The sequence below is a fragment of the Colias philodice genome, chromosome 29 (assembly GCF_061535455.1).
Source record: "Colias philodice isolate Cphi_HAF_F1 chromosome 29, ilColPhil1 Martin Lab GWU primary, whole genome shotgun sequence".
Taxonomy (NCBI): Eukaryota; Metazoa; Arthropoda; class Insecta; order Lepidoptera; family Pieridae; genus Colias; species Colias philodice.
Genome location: NC_143114.1, coordinates 3,394,730 through 3,414,788, shown reverse-complemented (window position 1 = coordinate 3,414,788; position 20,059 = coordinate 3,394,730). Strand labels below are relative to the sequence as shown.

Genomic DNA, 20,059 nt, shown 5'->3' with positions numbered 1-20,059 from the left:
CAACGTACAGTGGCGTCGGGCTTTAGGCGTTAAATATCCTGCACTTTAGCACAAGCTACGGCCAACGCAATCGTTGGTCGGGCGAGGTCTCTGACCGGGTGCTACATTAACCTGTGGACATATTCACTGGCTGCACTATGTGTGCACTCAGATTATAATCTCTCAGACAAAGAGATTTGAGTTTGAGTTTGAATTGTTCATGAAAAAGGTCCTTTCTAAAAGCTTCCGTTGCATTCACTGCATAATCAGTCATGTACTTATAGTTTTTTGTCCTCTAAATTACATCTAGCTAGTCTTTATAAATGTTAAATCATGGATCTTAAAATCAGAAATACCTTTTCGAAAGCTTCCATTGCATTCGCTGCGTAAACGGTTATGTACTTATCTAATAGCTTATTGTCTTCCAAATTACACATAGGCATAGTCCTTATCTTTATAAAAGTCAAATCAAACTGATCTTTAAAAATATTTGATTGCGGTTTTTTTTAATAGATAGTGGTTCTCGAGGAAGTTTAATATATAATTTATTAGGTTTTAGACAAAGCGGGCGGAATTGTATTTTCTTTATTATCTAGAGTGATGCAAGAGGAAGGTTTTAATTACTTAAGTTTTAGGCAAATCGGGCGGAAAGCTAGTGCTTTTTAAAACTCACAATAACCTCTCTTTCTAGGTACAATCAACGGTCCAAGAGATATTCGGTAGGGCTCCATCTCGCGCGGTCAACCCGGACGAAGCGGTCGCCGTCGGAGCCGCGGTGCAGGGCGGAGTCCTAGCCGGTGACGTCACGGATATCCTGCTCCTCGACGTGACTCCCTTGTCCCTGGGCATAGAGACCCTGGGGGGGGTGTTCACGAAATTGATCACGAGGAACACGACCATACCGACCAAGAAGAGCCAGGTGTTCTCTACTGGTGAGTTAAGTGTCTAAGTGAAGTAATTAAACAAAAGTGTCGTAATAACTCAGGCCCTACTACCACGCCAGTGCGTGTCGGGTTTTGCAGCGATGCGAGAGCGACTCGCAGAACCAGCTGGCTCAGGTCTCCGTGGACACAGCCTTCCTAGATACTGCGATACATTTTTTTTTAATAGATCATTTTTAAATTGTCTGTAAACCAACATCATCATTACACACTACACTTAGGGCTGATTTCAATCCTTGGTTAGTTGCAAATAATGTATAAAACTACTATTTTAAAAACGTATTCTAATTGCCCGTATTTGACAGTTTACGTGACATTTTAATTTTATCGTTTAATACTTTATTGGACGGATAAGTTTTAACCAAGCATTGAAAAATCGGCCCTTAATCACATAAATAAGAGCACAATTTACACATTCTAATTGTACTATGATTCTGTCTTTGAATTATTTTTATCCATGAGACAGAAGTGTTCATATTCATTAAATAGTCTAGTACTAAACATAAGCCTCTTTCTATAGTTTGACTTACCAAAACACGGAATGTTTTAGTATCCATATGATTTACAACAATGATTCTCCCTTCCAGCCGCCGACGGACAAACGCAAGTCGAGATCAAAGTGCACCAAGGCGAGCGCGAAATGGCCGCCGACAACAAGTTACTCGGGCAATTCTCTCTCGTCGGTATCCCGCCGGCGCCACGTGGCGTGCCGCAGATTGAAGTGACGTTCGACATCGACGCGAACGGCATCGTGCACGTGTCCGCTAGGGACAAGGGCACCGGCAAGGAGCAGCAGAGTGAGTAGCACACACGAAAATATGGAGATTTACACGCTGAAACATATATAAACAGCCAAAAACATGATGATACAGTCAAAAAACACGCTTTTACAGCAAAAAAACACGCTTGTACACACGAAATCATATAAAGACACTAAAAAGTGCTCACCATGCCATAAACACACATTTTTAGACACTAAAACACACTTAACAACTTACTAAGACACTATCGGGAGAGGAAGTTGCTCTTAAACATGAATATTGACACGGGGGGGGGGGGGGGGTTATGACATTAAAACACACTTTACGATGCATATGACACTTGGAGGGAGGGAGTCGCAATGAATAAATAGTGAGGGAGAGGAAAACAAGGATATATGTATACGCAGAAACACACACACAGCCAAAAAACACAGTTTTCACGACAAAAAAAAAAAACACTTTTACACCCAAAATCATAGATAAGGCCACTGAAAAACACGAAAAAGACACTAAAAACGAGACGTGATGGCAAAATCAACCTAAAATCAATCTAAACACACCAAAATGCACAAAGAAGACAAAATATATGCACAAGGACGTATCAAAACATACAACATACTAACATACATTAATTTTTAAACCAAAAATAAACTTATTTCCTTTTAACCCGTGACACGTTCTACGCACAATATTTGTGTCGTAACGCAAATTGTACTGTAGCGTCCTGCGCACAAACTCTGTGCCTAACGCGGCCCGTGACATTGAAGGTCATCAGTAGAGACTTACAAGTGAATGTTTCCAGTATAAAAAATATTTCTCTATGCCTTAAACATTTATAATTCGAATCGACACGACTCCGAGACAGGCAATAGAGACCAAAAAGACAAAATAAAAAAAAAAGTGAATCATTGATTGAGTTGCGTCATCGGCCATAGTTTGTGACATTTGTCTTGTTCAACGAATATTTGGATTGTGAATTATGCCGAGAGGAATAATTAGATGAGTGATAATTGAGACGTATATTACTGGAAATTGTACGTAGAATACGTTTATGATATTGGTTTTAGGGATATTTGAAGAATACTCAGTGAAAAAGTGTCTCAACTTTTCAGTGCGGAAGACGCAAAATGGCATTTTTTTTCTTGTTTGTGAATAATGGAGATTTGTTATTATTTATAGTGAAATACGTTGTGTTAAATGTGTGAAAACATAAGTGAATGTATTTGGCAATCGTGTAGTGATATGAAAACGTGAATATGATCATTTGATGACTCAGAATTATCATGTAAGTGTTAGTATGTAAGCAATTAAAATTAAAACAAAATTAAATCAATTTCTATAATTATATAGAAAAAATATATCGTCATGATTACATTTTTATGCTATAACTAGTTTCTTCTTCTTTCCAAAAATATATCATACATGGCATATAATTATAGAACAATAGGGTAAATAAAATTTTCAAACTCGGTAGTCATAAAAAAGCTAGATTTCGTGAACTCCCTTGACACTATCGGGATCGGTGCCGGCTGTGCGCCAGACGCGTGATAGGTTAACTAAAACATTAATTCTCCCTCCACAGTCGTGATCCAATCCTCGGGCGGTCTATCCAAAGACGAAATCGAGAACATGGTGAAAGCAGCGGAACAATTCGCCGCCGCGGACAAACAGAGACGCGAACGAGTCGAAGTTTCCAACCAGGCTGAGGGAGTACTGCACGACACTGAGACCAAGATGGACGAGTACAAGGAGCAGCTGCCGCAGGACGAGGTGAGATGGACAGACAGAAAGATAGATATATACGTGTCGCATGTTTTACGGTACATTTAGACCATAGAAATCTAAATAACAATACACTAAAACTGCTCTAATGTCATAATTAGTATGAAAACCACTCACCAAAATACCAAAATCAACACATTTAAACCGATAGCTAAACATTTAAATTATAACATATTATAATTACGCATCGTCGATCACCTACCACGCCAGTGCGTGTCGGGTTTTGCAGCGATGCGAGAGCGACTCGCAGAACCAGCTGGCTCAGGTCGCCATGGCCACAGCCTTCCTAGATACTGCGATACAGTTTATTTATTTATTTATTTATTTATTTACTTACTCTTTATTGTACAACATATTAAAATGAAAGTATATAAAACAAAACCATTTAAAATGTACAAATGGCGGCCTTATGGCTCAAAGCCATCTCTGCCAGGCAACCTTCAGGCAAAGGACAAATTATAACTTAAGGTAGCCAATAGTTAGTAGTTTAATTATTAATAGTTTAATTATTACCACTGCACTATGTTCACACAAACTTGACCTATACTATTTAATATTTATACTGTGACTTAAAATCACAACTAAAAGTTAACTTCAACACTTTTTTGAAGTGAAACTTCTTTATCGGGGTTGGAAAAAAATTTAGTGTAACATTTTTTCGTTACGCGTGACATTTTTCCGTTACGCGCCATCTTTTTCTCATCCCTACCACGCGTGATTCGACGTATGTATTTCTGTAAAGTTGCATATATGTAGTAAATTATTTTTTGAAAAATAAGGTCATAAAGAAGTTTCACTTCTGACGTGTGTACACTAGTACACGCACACATTTTTTTTATTTTTATTTCTAAGGACTGATATTTGGTTGTATCGTATTAGATGTAGCATTTTTTTGCACCACATTGTTTAAATTTTATTGTTGAGGACCCAATGTTCTAATAAATTAAACATTTCTATTGTTCAATATTTTTTTCCAATTATTATTACTTGATTCTATTAAAATAACCACTTAAGCGTGTCATACCCAACCGGTAAAAATGGAACCCTATTACTGCGACTTCGCTGTCCATTTGTCATGCCATATCTTACGAACTGTTATAGTTGGACAGTTGAAATTTTCCCATATAATAGACTATGTTTCCGCCCGCGGCTTCGACCGCGCAGTCAAAGAAAAACCCGCATAGTTCCCGTTCCCGTGGGATTTCCGGGATTGCGGCATTTTCCCGGGATAAAAAGTAGCCTTTGTCCTTTCTCGGGTATCAAAATATCTTCATACCAAATTTCATGAAAATTGGTTCAGTAGTTTAGGCGTGATTGAGTAACAGACAGACAGACAGAGTTACTTTCGCATTTATAATATTAGTATGGATTTAATGTTATTGTCACCGCCATAACCGACAAACAACAAATAATTTTGCTTCCAGTGTGACAAACTGCGCGTCGAAATCGGCAAACTTCGTGAGCTCTTAGCACAAAAGGACACCGCCGACCCGGAAGCTATCCGCACGGCTACCAGCACGCTGCAGCAAGCTAGCTTGAAGCTATTCGAACAGGCGTATAAGAAGGTAAGAGAAGAGAGATTAAAAAGAAACGAAATTAATAAAAAATAAGTTTAGTTTATCAGGCTGAAAAAGTAATTGATTCAGTAATAATACGTAGTAGTATACGAAGGTAATCATTATAAGAAAAAATCTTATGATATACGTAAATAAAAAAAACGTGTGGCATTCGGGGACTGCCGTGGTAAAGCTATTGCATAGCATTCCTTCAAGCCACACCTCCGAGCCCGTCGGAGTGGGGAGCGTGAGGCTTTTTCGTTACGGAATTTCTAGATTCGGTCCCCGCGCTCAAGGCCTGCGATAGAAGCTATGCAATAGTTTAAAAATAGTGAAGAAAATTGAGAAAAAACGGTATCAAAGTTGTAAAAACACAGTAAGAAAGGTATGCTATACTCTTCAACAGGCTAGTTTGAAGCTGTTCGAGCAAGGGTTGATGGTATTGTAGGAATAATAATAGTAGTGCAAAAAAGTATGAATAAGTAGTTAAAAAAATGGTGTTTAACACGGTACGGAACGTTGTAAAAATAACGTTCAAAGAAGGTAAAACTAAAAGTTATACTAGAACACATTTTTGAATTCATAGGAAACGCGTAAAAAAGTATAAAAGTTGTATGAAACACTACACATAAAAACAAAAAAAAATTGATTAAAAAAACTTCGAACAGGATATAAAAACGTACGTAAACGTACAGAACAAATAATTGAACAATTTCACCCACAATTAGGCTCCCTAAAAATTATAAAGTAAATAATAACATATTTTGTATGCACATATTTGAGCCAGTGTGTAAGCCAAGTGTTCACATTGGTCAAGCAATTGTGCTATAGTAACGGAAGACAGTTATCAGCCCCGCTTATTCGTATATTTGGGGACGATTCACGCTTCCTACATTTAATTTTCTTTAACTAAAATAACTGTAAAATAAGTCAACAATAAGAAAAATCGTAAAATTTAGTTAAAATCAACCTTTGTAATTTAACATCTCAAGTGACTACACGAGATTTTTGTAAGGGCAATATTTCTTATGTTTTATTAAAGTAAAAGTATGAAATGTGAAACAATTCACTTTTATTTCAGTATGAGTGGTAAAAGTCATAAAAAAGTCGTTGACATAGTAGTATAACAGTTCAAATCCATACTAATATTATAAATGCGAAAGTAACTCTGTCTGTCTGTCTGTTACTCAATCACGCCTAAACTACTGAACCAATTTGCATGAAATTTGGTATGGAGGCATTTTGATACCCGAGAAAGGACATATGCTACCTTTTATTGCGAAATATGTACCACGGGCGAAGCCGGGGCGGACCACTAGTTTATAATAAGGAAAGCAGACGTTGTTCTGCACTTCTGCGTTATTGCCGCTTTTACGTTTTATCTCCATAAGAACATTCCTTGAGCCTAATATGAGAAAAAGAAGCAACTAATATGAGTGCTGTTTTTGAAGTAAAATTACAAGATCGCGTCATGGCAATGCCGTCACGTCATGGAGTACGGGGGTCATTTTGGTATCTTTGAATCTTGCCAAACAAGTTACACTTCCGACACGCGTGCTCGGCACACACGCTATTTTTACGTGAATTTTAAAAAAGTTAATCGTATTGGTTTGTTTATATCTAATACACTGAAGATTTTAGTAACTTGGCAAGTTAGGTGTGAAAGGGATAAAAAAACATACAGGCGTCATTCAAGGTCATATTTTCTTGTTACAAGTTAATGTTCATTCTGAAATCTCCAGTGTATTAGATATAAGCTTCTTGGTTTTACATTCACACATTACGAATCGGAAAACACGATATAATCGATATTTTTTTTACAGATGGCCGCAGAACGCGACAGCCAACAATCGAGCCAGCAACAAACCGAACAGCCAGCAGACGATAAGAAGGAAGAGAAGAAGAATTAAATAGATTTAATTTTGCTCACGTTTCCGTTGCGACGAAACCGTTTTTCCGATATGACGGTATCGTTGCGACGAAACCGTTTTTCCGATATGACGGTATCGTTGCGATGTAACCGTTGTAACGTTTCTGTTGCTATGATACAGTTGTAACGATTTCATTATGACTTCTTCGTCGAAATGATACCGTTATAATAATTCCGATGCGACGTTATAGTTTTGACGTTATCGTTGCGACGATACCGTTGTAAAGTTACCGTTGCGACGAAACCGTTATGTTTCCGATATCACGTCATTGTTGCGACGAAACCGTTAATATGTTTACGTAATACAGATACCGTTGTGACGAAACCGTTATAATGTTACGTTGCAACGTTATCGTTATAATGTTTCCGTTACGATATTTCTGACTTCACTTGTGCAACTTGAAGGAAGGAAATCTTTGATATATCAAAATAGTTTTTATTTAAAAGCGGAAGCTTTTGTGGTGTGTGTAGATTATTAGAATATATGTAAGGATTGGATTGCACAGCCATTGCACAGGTATAGACGGACAGAGAAACATTTTATTGCAATCCATTTATAAACTTAATTATTATTATAGATATTGCTTCTTTTGAGTTGCCCAGTGAATGTATTACAAATGTATGGAAAACTTGTGATATATGTTTGATATCACAATCACTTAAAATAATTAAAAAATGTACGATTGGATTCGAATGTGGTAATTTTTATTGTAATTTAGTTTTCCTAACTTAGAGGTTTTTACAAGTAGTTGGAAAAAATGGAGGTATGTATATGTATGTCTCTTTCGCACATGAGTTTTTATAAAATTAATTCAATTTGGTAACGCCAATATTATTAAAATACATATATAGGTGGACATTTTAAATTTATGTTTCAACTTACAGACAGACAGATTTCTTGTTTTTTCTATATATACTATAAAAAACCTCTATAGTGTATTCAGTTTATTCGTAGCGGAATTTCCAAGGTAGTTGTATATATACATATAGTAGTGATGCCAAAAATGCAATTTCCTTTACTTGGCGTATAGATGTTTTTTTTTTTCTTAATTTTTATTAATGCGCCGAGGCAATGGCTTAAATGGAACAGATAAAAAAACTTTGTGATATTGACATGCGTACATATTAAAAAAAATTAAAAAACTGACAATAGTATTTTTTCTTTAATAATAATAAATCTATTGCCCGGTTCGTTGATAATTATTTTTATTATTCTATTGTGCAAATCTCAAATTTCGCTTTCACGTAGTGATAGAAAGTTTTAACGGTAGATGATGAAAAAAAAATTTCCTTTTTTCCTTTGTGTAAGTTTCCAGACTTGCCAATAAAGTCCCTGATAGCGTATCTGACAGAAAGTCCCTGCCCCCCTATGCAAGTGGCTTTCTGTTAGTGTAGCGTTCAATAGAATAGACTACGAATGTATGAGATTGACGTAAGCTGTAGATACGTCTTACGTCAATCTCATACATTCGCAGTCTATTCTATTGAACGCTACGCTAACAGAAAGCCACTTGCATAGGGGGGCTGATAAGCTAACTGGAAGATATCCAGAGGTCGTGGAACTGGCTGTATATGAATTTGGAATAAAATTTAAGATTTTACGCGCATAAATTTCTTTTTTGTTGTTAAAATGTTAGGAAGGACTGGTATCCCCCGTAGTTAAGTTGTTGTATATCGTATATAATAATATAATATTACTGCAATGTATGTTTATTTTGTGATTGTGTGCGTGTGTTGCGTTTTGTGAGTGCGTCCCTGCGTATATCTGCATTTATTTTGCTATTAAAGCTGTATTTTTATTATTTGTTGTTATAGCGGCTACAGGAATACATATTTCTGAAAATCTCAACTGTCTATAAATGTTACGGAACTCTAAAAATCAATTAATTATATTACTGGCGTTGGATTAGGTCGTTATTTTGATCTCCGTGTCCTAATTCCGACACAAGGTAATAAAGTTGTATATTGTATCTATGATATAATTAAATATGAGTACTTATTTGCGCGATAGTACTCTAAATATAGTTAAAAAAACTATAAAATGTTGTGTGGTTTTATGAAACCACGGTAAAAGTGAAATTTAGACACAAAATTATCGTATTTGTACGATAATTATCGTACGGTTCCGAACACTGCTTTATACCTACTCGGCAGCCGACCGTCACGCGACATGCGCTACACAGACCAAAAAGTATGAGACGATGTAATAAAAGTTTCACTTTAAAAACACGCTTGAGTAAGATAAACTCATGATATTATTGTATTGTCACCGACCCTTGATAAGTGTACAAAGTTTGAATTAAATCTGTCCGTTTAAAGTAGGACAAAGTCGAGTCGAAAGGAGTCGGTTACATACAAACATAGCTAATAAAAGTGTGTTAATATAAAGTTATATGCTACTAGCTGCTCCGCGCGGTTTCACCCCCGTGGCTCCACCCCTGTTGGTCGTAGCGTGATGATATATAGCCTATAACCTTCCTCGATAAATGGGCTATCTAACACCGAAAGAATTTTTCAAATCGGACCAGTAGTTCCCGAGATTAGCGCGTTCAAACAAACAAACAAACAAACTCTTCAGCTTTATAATATTAGTATAGATATAGAGATGCATTCACAAGACGCTTGTAATAATTGAAGTTGTTGTTATTTTTTAGTTTATTTCACACGTGCGTAAGATTATAATGGGTATATTTTTTAGCTTGTTACAATTATAATAAGGTGAATGCCGAAAATATACAACTAATTATATAAATATGAATACATTAGGTATTCATATTCTTCTTTTAGGCATTATTTTGTATCTAAACTAAAGGAGTTGGCGAACATCCATACTAATTTTATCTGTGAAAATTATTACTTAAAAGTATATTTGTTAAAATAAATAAGTAATATAGTAGTGATGAAATGTTGTTATTAAAATATAAACATTGTAATCTGATGGTTTTTGTGAGCAAACCCGTGGGAAATTGTATGTCCGACTATTAGATTAGAGAAATATATTATTATGAAAAAAATTGGTCTTTTTTTTAACCTACGATTCTAATTCAATAAAAAAATTTATGTGAAAAGATTTAATTTTTTGGTAAGAAGTAAATTCCTATTTTTCTGGTTCAAAATATTAATTTAATTTGATATACCCACATGAGTATTGAGTATGTAGATGAATATACAGCTTCATACAAGAATTTTTTACACCTTTTAACATTGTTTGTATGAATTGATGAATGATAAAATAATTTTATTTAAATAGGTACTTAATTAATAGTAAAAGTGACCCAACACTTCAATAATTATCATAATTATATTAGATATGTGAACGGTGAATCTATGGAAAAATCAAAAAATGTGGCCTCGGGTGAATTAACGAAAGAAATTCATAAAATTGCCAACTCAACTATGAGTGATAAATACTAATAGAAAACGTTTTTTTTTTTTTATAACTCTTGCGTAAAACAAGTAAACAAACCTCCATAGGTAGTACCTAAAACTTCCAGTGCTGTGCTGTACAGTGAATTTTCCCTATATTATGACTAGGGATATTGAATAAAATAATATTGGCAACATTATATAAAGCACTGACAGCGCCGCATCTACGAGACTTCTTTCGTGGCGCAAACGGGAAAGTCTCAAGTTTATGGTTTCAGTGTTGCCATTGCTACAAAAGATTGTTCTTATTTATTGAAAGGAAACGAAACACATTCAAACTTAACATTTTATTCATCAGTCACTGCTTACATTAAAACTAAAGACAATCTTATAACAATTTCCATAAAATATCTTTACTCTATCTCTTACACAAAACAAAATTAAGCGACCCTAGAACTATCTTTAATTAAAAAAGTACAAAACTTAATGAGAGCCATCAGACACAATTACCAGCTGCTTTCCTTGAGGGTCGTCATATCTGTCATTCGCTGGACAATTATAGAGACTGGTAACACCGTACGTCAATATCCCGAGACAGAAGAATGTTATCATCAAACCGGCCAGAATTTGCGAGTTGAAATATGGCCCGCAGTGCACCGCTGGGCCGAAGCAGTGTGTGTCGTTGCCATCTGATGCATTTCGGAGAATGAGATCTGTGTGGAACGGCTGTATCTGTAAATAAATAACAGTTAAAAAACGCATTTTTGAATAGTTTAAAGAGAAAAAAAACAGAGTTATAACAAAAAGAAATAGTAACGAACGAGTAAAAAAACACAAGTTTATATTCACCTGATATTGAGAAATGATGACAGAGCTACCATCCCTCGTGTTGACCAAAACGAGCGGTTCTCCACAAACATAGGACCAGCGCCACGGTGCACCGACACCGAGCTTCGTGCGACCAACTTCTTCACCGTATTCGAGAAGGGCTACATTATCTGTGCAAAAACCAGTGCTTGTTACGTTGACTTTTGAAATCATAAAACGCAATGTCCAATTGTATATTAAATCATGTTTGATCTTTATGTAAAAATGTTGCATTTATGATGTTTAGTGTTACTAAATTCTGAAAATGGATTCTTAGAACTGATATTTTGCGGCTCTACTTTGCGGCGGCGCATCTTCATAGCACATATTACTCGCACCGCTACATAGCTTAGCAATGGTGGAAACGGTCACATAGTTTCATAGCATAGTTGCATAGCACATCTCTGGTGGTTAAGCACCCTAAAGTTTAAACAAAATTCGTTCGGTAAGTCAAAAGCTTCAATTGCATAATAAACCTACCAACAATCCATCCTTCATCTTTAAAAGAAAACGTGAACTCCAATTCGAAGTCAGTGTATGCCATTCTGGTGTTAAGATGTCTGCGCGTCCACGTCTCTTCAGCTACGAGTGGTATTTGACTGAATGTGGAGCGGCGAGTACCCAAGGTTGAATATACACCTACAGGATACAATATAATCTTATAGCAGTTAACCAAACTACTATAAAAGAGGAAATATTTGTATTTTTTAGTATTTGTAACAAAAAAAGGGCGTGTGTGCCCAGCACACTTATAAGAAGTGTAATTTCTTTGGAATTTTACTCTCAACACTCATAAAGAAGTTTCATTTAAAAAGTTCGCGACAAAATTTTAAATGAGTTATTATTAAGCAGGAGTGAAGAATGCTCTGAATATATTTTGTTGCTTCTGTAATTTATAAATAAGCTACATAGAATGAATAATTAAAATAACAAGCACGTACCAATCAAACGAAACAGTCCTCCCGTACTAGTTATGGTAACACCAGGCGCACGTTTTTCAACGGCCGGCTTTATGGACATAAAATTAATTTTATCTATAACAATCGGATTCATTTTTCCAGTATAAAACGCCACAATGGGACCCGTAGCCATTCGCCTCATAACAAAATATACCTCGCGCATTATTAAATCATGACGTCTTAACGCCTCCGCTCTAGTTTCATTCGAAGAATCCATGAAATAAATGTAATAATGTTTGTAACGGTCCTTGTGTACTTGAATTTTGCTACTCGTACTACGTAAGTAAAACACGTTGTGTCTCTCATGCTGAAAAACTTGTTTTAACTGTTTGTATGGCTCTGCAACGCTAGGAAAATATTTTACTTTGCCATCAATCAAACCTTGGCGTAGGTTAAAAAACGGGGATCCGTGAGTGTCCTTAATACTTATATCTTCGACACTAAACTTTTCTTCTATGAACATTATGACGATTCTGCCATTTTTTAGTGCTTCATGAATGATATCGAAGAAGACGATAGAGTCTACTTTATAAAAGGGATTTGGGTCTACAATAACATGCGGTAGAACTGATTCAAAATCCAATATGAATACTGGCACAGAATCCATAGCAGAACCATAATTTAGTAGTCCTAAACCTATAAGAATGCTGAGCCACATTTTGAATAGGTATTATTAATTTTTAACTCTATTGTATTTTGCTGCGATTTGACAACACGAGTTTTCTTCTTTTCTGTGTCACCAAGAAACAATAGAAAAAGTTAATATTCAAGATTAAGAAAGTATTGTATCTTATTAATTATTTTCATGTTCTTTGCTTCAATGAAAATTAATAAATTACATTTCTGATTTAGCCGCAAAATATTTTCAAAGAGTGATATAAAAATATTATTTATTTATTTAACAAGCGTGTATGGTAGCCTTTATTTTTAGGGAAAATTTTGAAAATAAAAGACTGTGATCGACTGTGATAAAAGATAATAAAATATTTTTGCATCTAGTAACACAGGAGTCAAAGACAAGCGTCAAATCAATCATATGATCACTTTTCACATGACCCATGGTCACTCGTCATCGCCCATTTTTCGTCTTTTTATGACAGTTTTGGGCTAAAACATTACTTTTAGTCCGTTACGTCCACATATTAGTCAGTAAAAATGGCGTTTAGCCGTTTAGTGTTATCTTTTTTAGTGTTAAGTGTCGCATCTAGCTTTGCCTCGGTGAGTGTGCCCGTAATCCTATGGGGGGATCTCGCTAAACCCTCGATAAAATCAAACCCTCTATCCGAGGTATCCGAACTCGAATTCGAAGATGTGCTGAAAAGCCAGTTGAACAATGACCCGTTCACGGTTGTTTTCGTCGACGAGACTCTTTCCGTCGAGGATCTGTCTCGCAAAAATTCCGAAGGCGAAACACCGTTCCCCTATTTGCACGCTAACATCGGTTCCGCGGTGTACTTACCGTCCGTAAAGAACGCTTTGGACGTTCTGAATAAGTTCTCCGACTCCAACAAAGCTGATCATGTGACGTTAACCGAAAACGGCTTATCCGCCGAAATCGAGAAGGACAGCGGCAAATTCCTCTTCATAACGCTGAAGGACGCACGGGAAGGTGAATCCAGGGCTGACATGTTGCGCCGCCACAACGATTTTATGGAGGAAATGGTCATGAAACTGCAAAAGAACTATGACAATGTTGTGTCTGTGTACACTGGTCGCTTTCCTTCATGGACTGTTCCCGAAGCCCACTCCCGCGTCCGTCGTCAGGCTGCGCCAGCTACCTACCAAAATCCTGAGCTTAACGGTCTCCGTTTCTACACTAAGAACATTGTGATCACATCCAAGACTGGCATTACTCATTTACATGGAATCACCGCTAGCAACTCAGCAATTGACGCTACAGCAATGAACACAACCTTGGATTTCGGAGGCAATCAATCTATCGTTCTGTATTTCAAGCAGAACCAAGGATACTGGTTTATGGGTATGTTTCATTTTAAATAATTGAAAAAATTAAAATGAATCGCAAAATGTGTTGGTAAGCGCATAACTCGAGAACGGCTGAACCGATTTCGATAATTCTTTTTTTATTATATTCCTTGAAGTACGAGGATGGTTCTTATGTAGAGAAAACGTAAACATGTACTACGGGCGAAGCCGGGGCGGACCGCTAGTTCAAGATATTAATATCTATTCTAAAATGTAATATGACATCAACAAGTCAATAAATGGTATGTTATAAGAAGCAAGAACATCAAATATTTCAGTATAATAATATTTATTACATTCAACAAATACCTACATATCTACTCAAAAACTTACAAATTAAGTTTGAACCATTTTTTAAAGTGAAACTTTTATTACATCGTCTCAAACTTTTTGCTCTGTGTAGCGTGACGGTTGATCCGTACGATAATTATCGTACAAATACGATAATTTTGTGCCTGAGTTTCACTTTTACCGTGGTTTCATAAAACCACACATTTTTTTTAAGTAATTTTTGTGTATATTTTTGTTATGTCTCAGTATAGCTTAAAAACTCTTTTTATAACTCTAAATTACGAGAGTATGCTAGCAAAACTTTGCTATGCTCTCTAGTTGAACCATAGATTTGAACAATGATCATCCAATACTGGTTTTTACTTCATTTATTACAATGACTGTTTCTGCATGAGTGAACATGTATAATCTATTTTGAATTGCTAAAGTAGAAGTTTATGCTATATAAAAATAAATTAGAAGTTTATATTTAAAGTTGAACATTATATCATTTGTTGTAGTTTGTTTTTCTGTAAAAAGTTAATTTAAACAAGTTAAATAAAATATTTTGGCACTCGAGGACTGCCGCGGTAAAGGCTATTGCATAGCACTGCATTGCTGTGCCGGTTGGAGTGGGGGGTGTTAGTTTTTTTCATAGCGGAATTTTTACATTTGGTCGCCACGCTCAAAGTCTGAGATAAAAGCTATGCAATAGCTTAAAAAAATAATATAAATGAGTTCATTAATTTAATTTAAAAACTACAATGCCAAAAACAAAGATAAACTTAAAAATTAAGATGACATGAACATTGAATTAATACTAATCCATACTAATATTATAAATGCGAAAGTAACTCTGTCTGTCTGTCTGTTACTCAATCACACCTAAACTACTGAACCAATTTGCATGAAGTTTGGTATGGAGATATTTTGATACCCGAGAAAGGACATAGGCTACCTTTTATTGCGAAATATGTACCACGGGCGAAGCGGGGGCGGACCGCTAGCTAGTAAAAAATAAATTTCACAAACAAAATACAAATAAAAATACAAATGTTTATTTTAAATGTTTTTAAAATGTTTGAATTTAATGGAAAGCTTATTAAAAATTAATAAATAATGAAGTAATTTAATGATGTTCATAGTTATTTTTAGTAGCACATCGTTAATTTCTGAGACAACAGAAACTTTACATGTCAAGATGACACTACCACGGGTCTAGGTTGAAGCACCAATTAGCTTTGCACTATGATTTCAGCGTAAGCCCTTACTCCAAACTTGGCATATTTCTGTTTTCCTTTGAAGTTAGAAATAATGTTTTTCTTAAAAAACAAACTGGAGACTGTGGCTTTTCTCAACTAATGTTAAACTCACATAAACTAGTTATATGTAATGTTTTTACCACTTTGTGTTTTTATACAGTGAGCTAACCAGTCATTATTTAAAAAAAACTTAATTTTTTATTCATAGAAATTTATACAAATTTAATATCTAATGAACATTGTAATTTCAATTTTCATTGTATAAAGAAAAAACTCTATGAAGCAGGATTCGAACCTGCATTCTTCTTCTACTCTTTCAGTTTTATGTACCTACCTAAAATTAACATTTATCCCGTGAATAACAATCACACACACAACTCTATAAATGACCAGTAAAATAACTTATAGAGCACTAGCTTTCCGCCCGCGGCTTCGCCCGCCCGCGTTTTCAAAGAAAAACCCGCAAAGTTCCCATTCCCGTGCGATTTCCGGGATAAAACCTATCCTAAATGTTAATCCAAGTTACCCTCTATATGTGTGCTAAATTTCATTGTAATCGGTTCAGTAGTATTTGTGTGAAAGAGTAACAAACACACACATACACATCCTCACAAACTTTCGCATTTATAATATTAGTAGGATAGACACAATCCCCTTATTCCATGAATTACAGAAACTTTTATGTTTACCATAACTAAAACCGCTCTTTTCAAAATTACAGACACAATCACCTACAGCCAGACCCAACCCACCGCCTTTACCGAGGAACTGATGGGCCAGTCTGACGTGTACGCTCTCATGGGCTTCTCGTACCGTTGTGGACAGAACGCGACCTTCAATAGCGGCAATGATACCAATCAGATGACGCTCACTTTCCAAGATTTGAAGGTATGTTGACATATGTGATGGTGGATGGGTATTGAGGATTGCCTCTGTTTTTGTAGTTGGTTTTATATCTACAGGGTGTCCCACTATCGGTATACTAAGCGCAAAGAGACTTGTAGTTTTGCATACACTGATCACGTAAAAAATACTTAAACAAAAAAATTACGTCCAATTTTTTATTACTAAATTTTTCCTTAAAATCCATGTTTTCTTCTCCAACTTCGCGCTGCCGGCATATACCGCTTCATAAATGTGAGCATTTTATCAATGAAAACATAATATTAAAAGATAGAGCACGTGCGGGTGGCAAAGGTGGGCGGGCTGCTTGATAGGGGTCTACACATAGAGTTTTAAGAATTCATCTATTTGAAAAAAAGGCATGTCTGGAATTTTATAAGTATTTTTTACGTACTCAGCGTATGCAAAACTAAAACCTCCTTTGAGCTTAGTATACCAACGGTGGGAGACCCTGTATAGGCTAGTGTAGTTAGTAAGAGACTGATGCAAACAGTTTGCATTTATTAGTAAGAGATTTTACTGCGAATACAATATTATTAGTATAGCTTGTCCGCAACCGCTGTACCTAGGGCGCGCCTAGGTTTTTTAAATTTCATTTTGAATCGACAAATAGCTGCAATCAAAATTTATGATCATCCTAAAACCTAATAATGGGCATTGTAATATTTAAAAAAAACTAGCAGAAATTTAACACAAGAAAATAAGATTACGTAACATTCAAAATATGTCTTTATTAATTTCAGGTACAACCATTCTTCAGGGAAACAAACTCGAGCGACGCGCCACCGTTCGGCGATTCCTTCAACTGCGTCGGTTTCTTCTCCGTCCCGATCTGGTCCGGTCTCTTTGTTGTGTTCATTCTCCTAGCTATCACCTTCTATGGCATCATGATGATGATGGACATCAGAACTATGGACCGCTTCGACGATCCAAAGGGCAAAACTATCACTATCAACGCAGAATAATTTGGTTAGAACCTCTTTTGTGCCATACATTCTTTTTTTTGCTGGCCGAAAATTTTAAAAAGTTGTTGTGACAGATTCGTTTTTTTAAAATGTCACTTTGACATTAATTTGTGTTAGGGATATTGGCGCGATTTTTTTTGCGATGAAATGTGATGGTACAAAAGGGAATTTTAACAGTAAGAGGTAACAAATTTAGCTCAAGTGAAATAGTATTAGTATAATACTTACAGATTGTTGAAAGCATTTTTATAAAGTCAGTTCCCGTTGAGTAATATTAATGGGCCAAAACAGTAATTATTTCTTACCAAAATATTTTTTTAGTCGTATTACGCTTTATATGGTTTTATTTTTATTGCTTTAAAGTGAACAGACAAAAAATTCATTAATTAATAATTTTTTTAACTGTTTTGGTGCTGACCATGGAGTATAGAATAGACTGGCGTTGCCAGATTAATAATTGAATTAAAAAGTTACTAATAAAAACCGATAACGTGCCTATCTTCAAACATTTATTCTATTGTATATTTGTGATAGAGTAGCTTAGGTATATAATAGTTGAAGCGTATAAAAGTATATATGTATGCACATAGAAATGATTAGAGCGCTTAGGCCTAAAATTTAAAATACCCGAATATTTTCAAAGACAACGATTTCAATGATTCCGAGCTTTCGTATTCGCATAGTCGTATAATCGATTTTATTTAACGTCGAGAAATGTGTGCCCTCCATGCTAGTGCCAATTTCATTCCATATATTTCGTCTAAAAACTATGTATTATGTGTAAGAATTGTAATTAAGTGACCTTCACAATAATAAAGTAAACTATAATTCTAAATTGTAACAGATGGATGGTATTTATTGATTGTTGATAAATAATTTATTGTAAAGATGGATTACGTAAGCCATGGTTCGAACAAATTCAGGCTACAAAAAAAAATAACAACTAACGTCAAAGGGGACATGACGCGGGAAAAAGAAAACATGGCTGACGTAATGTAATCTGTCAAAACTTAGTTGTAAGCGAAAATATTACAGAAATCAAGCGATTAAATGTTTTATTGATTTATTTTCTTGTAAATATAATTTCCGATGTTTATTTTACAGCGTTTCTATATTGTTTTGTTGTTTTACAAGTATTAAATCGTGAGACCAATTTGTTTTTTTTTTATTTTCTTATTTCTTTCAGATTTACGTGTTCCTATGTAAGGACTAGCATTTTATAAACATATTCTAGTATTCAGTGACTGTATTGAAAAAATGTTATATTCGGTGAAAATAAAGCTTAATTATATTTAGAAACATTCGTTTTCTGTTATGGTTATTATTACCAAATACCTATGGTTATTACTACAAACCCAAAATCCGAGAAGTCTAAAAACTCCGAAACAGCAAAGTAATAATAGTTATATATGTATATTTATTAATTATTTATTTATATTTTTTCATACGAAAATATCTGACATAGTACATACCCACTTATAGGTAATGGTGAATGTTCAACATCGAGAACCAAATAAATGCAAAATCATAATATGGTGTTGGTGCATTTAAGTTTTCAACATTTCATTTTCACCAAAAAGGTTAGGCGGTCTAAGGATTAGAGTTTCAATTTTTTCCGAACATCGATTAATTAAAAACTAAGTGCCTACCTAGTTAGTATGATTGTTCTAACTTCTAAATCACTACATAGTATAAAACAAAGTCGCTTTCTCTGTCCCTATTTCCCTATGTCCCTTTGTACGCTTAAATCTTTAAAACTACGCAACGGATTTTGATGCGGTTTTATTTAATAGATAGAGCCATTCAAGAGGAATGTTTATATGTATAATAACATCCATTAAATAGTGGAGAAGTACTGTTATTTTTGAGATTTCTAATGTGATGTCGTAAAAAATTACATTTTTTCCGCTTAAATTGCAAACGCAGGCTGAACCCTACGAGTTTTATCAAAATAATGTACTATAATATACACATTGAAAAGGTCTATAGAAAAATCCGCGATGGTATATGTCTATCTCTTATGGATAACCCACAATCACTTTTTTTGTCATTTACTTTTTACGACAAATAATGGCTTATTTTCGAAGCGATTTTAACCAATACAGCATTAATCCAACCAATTAAATAACTTGAATACATTGTTCATTTAATATAGATCTATATGGCCCTTTACACCGTATGATTTAAGTGAATATTTTCGAAGTTATTACAGATTTAAAAATTGCGGGACGTAGCGTTTGCGGCGGTACCGGCCGGCCAGTGCGAAGCCGGAGCGGGCCGCTATGTGTTTATATATTACAACGTTCACAGTTTTTCTGTAGTGTATTTAGTATTAGTTGCTTGTAAAAGAAGACCAACTGAAATTCATGTTAGGTGTTAAGGATCTAAAATTCAAATACGATAAAGGTACAAGGTTATTTTAGTAAGGGAAAATAATGAGAATATTCTCCCAATGTCATCTCGTTATGCAATAGCGCTAAACATGACCTCGATATCCTATTTAGATCTTTGAGGTTACAGGTCGAATTGAAA

The 20,059-nt window shown here is 35.2% G+C and overlaps 3 protein-coding genes across 4 annotated transcripts in view; 2 read left to right on the top strand and 1 right to left on the bottom strand.

Moving 5' to 3' along the window:
* Hsc70-5 (Heat shock protein 70 cognate 5) overlaps nucleotides 1–9,963 on the top strand; it is a 37,067-nt gene extending 27,104 nt beyond the window's left edge. The window contains exons 10-15 of one of the 2 annotated variants that reach the window (XR_016317929.1): nucleotides 671–911; nucleotides 1,508–1,717; nucleotides 3,264–3,451; nucleotides 4,888–5,028; nucleotides 6,843–8,290; nucleotides 8,482–9,963. Coding sequence is in view for 1 of the 2 variants with exons in the window: in XM_089712806.1 (XP_089568932.1) it covers nucleotides 671–911; nucleotides 1,508–1,717; nucleotides 3,264–3,451; nucleotides 4,888–5,028; nucleotides 6,843–6,929 (867 nt within the window). In the remaining variant the exon portion in view is untranslated. Of the gene's footprint in view, nucleotides 1–670; nucleotides 912–1,507; nucleotides 1,718–3,263; nucleotides 3,452–4,887; nucleotides 5,029–6,842; nucleotides 8,306–8,481 lie in introns of those variants that run through there. The other variant, XM_089712806.1, reaches the window with a different exon arrangement.
* An 835-nt stretch (nucleotides 9,964–10,798) lies between these two features.
* On the bottom strand, nucleotides 10,799–12,859 carry LOC149475859 (V-type proton ATPase subunit S1-like). The gene is made up of 4 exons (XM_089713200.1): nucleotides 12,124–12,859; nucleotides 11,663–11,821; nucleotides 11,165–11,313; nucleotides 10,799–11,047 (listed from the first exon to the last, which is right to left on the bottom strand). Exons 1-4 carry the CDS (start codon nucleotides 12,797–12,799, stop codon nucleotides 10,799–10,801), a joined length of 1,233 nt encoding a protein of 410 aa, XP_089569326.1. The 5' UTR covers nucleotides 12,800–12,859.
* Nucleotides 12,860–13,171: 312 nt separating this feature from the next.
* Nucleotides 13,172–18,680, top strand: VhaAC45 (Vacuolar H[+] ATPase AC45 accessory subunit). Its single transcript, XM_089712900.1, has 3 exons — nucleotides 13,172–14,122; nucleotides 16,381–16,547; nucleotides 17,306–18,680. Exons 1-3 carry the CDS (start codon nucleotides 13,297–13,299, stop codon nucleotides 17,525–17,527), a joined length of 1,215 nt encoding a protein of 404 aa, XP_089569026.1. The 5' UTR covers nucleotides 13,172–13,296; the 3' UTR covers nucleotides 17,528–18,680.
* The last annotated feature ends 1,379 nt before the right edge of the window (nucleotides 18,681–20,059 follow it).

Excerpts from the sequence above, each read along its gene's own strand:
- LOC149475859 (XM_089713200.1), bottom strand. The coding sequence starts at position 12,799 with ATGTGGCTCAGCATTCTTATAGGTTTAGGACTACTAAATTATGGTTCT. Across the intron at positions 11,822-12,123 it reads AGGACTGTTTCGTTTGATTG|GTGTATATTCAACCTTGGGT; the intron begins GTACGTGCTTGT and ends TGTATCCTGTAG. Across the intron at positions 11,048-11,164 it reads TCATCATTTCTCAATATCAG|ATACAGCCGTTCCACACAGA; the intron begins GTGAATATAAAC and ends ATTTATTTACAG.
- VhaAC45 (XM_089712900.1), top strand. The coding sequence starts at position 13,297 with ATGGCGTTTAGCCGTTTAGTGTTATCTTTTTTAGTGTTAAGTGTCGCA. Across the intron at positions 14,123-16,380 it reads CCAAGGATACTGGTTTATGG|ACACAATCACCTACAGCCAG; the intron begins GTATGTTTCATT and ends TCAAAATTACAG. Across the intron at positions 16,548-17,305 it reads TCACTTTCCAAGATTTGAAG|GTACAACCATTCTTCAGGGA; the intron begins GTATGTTGACAT and ends TATTAATTTCAG.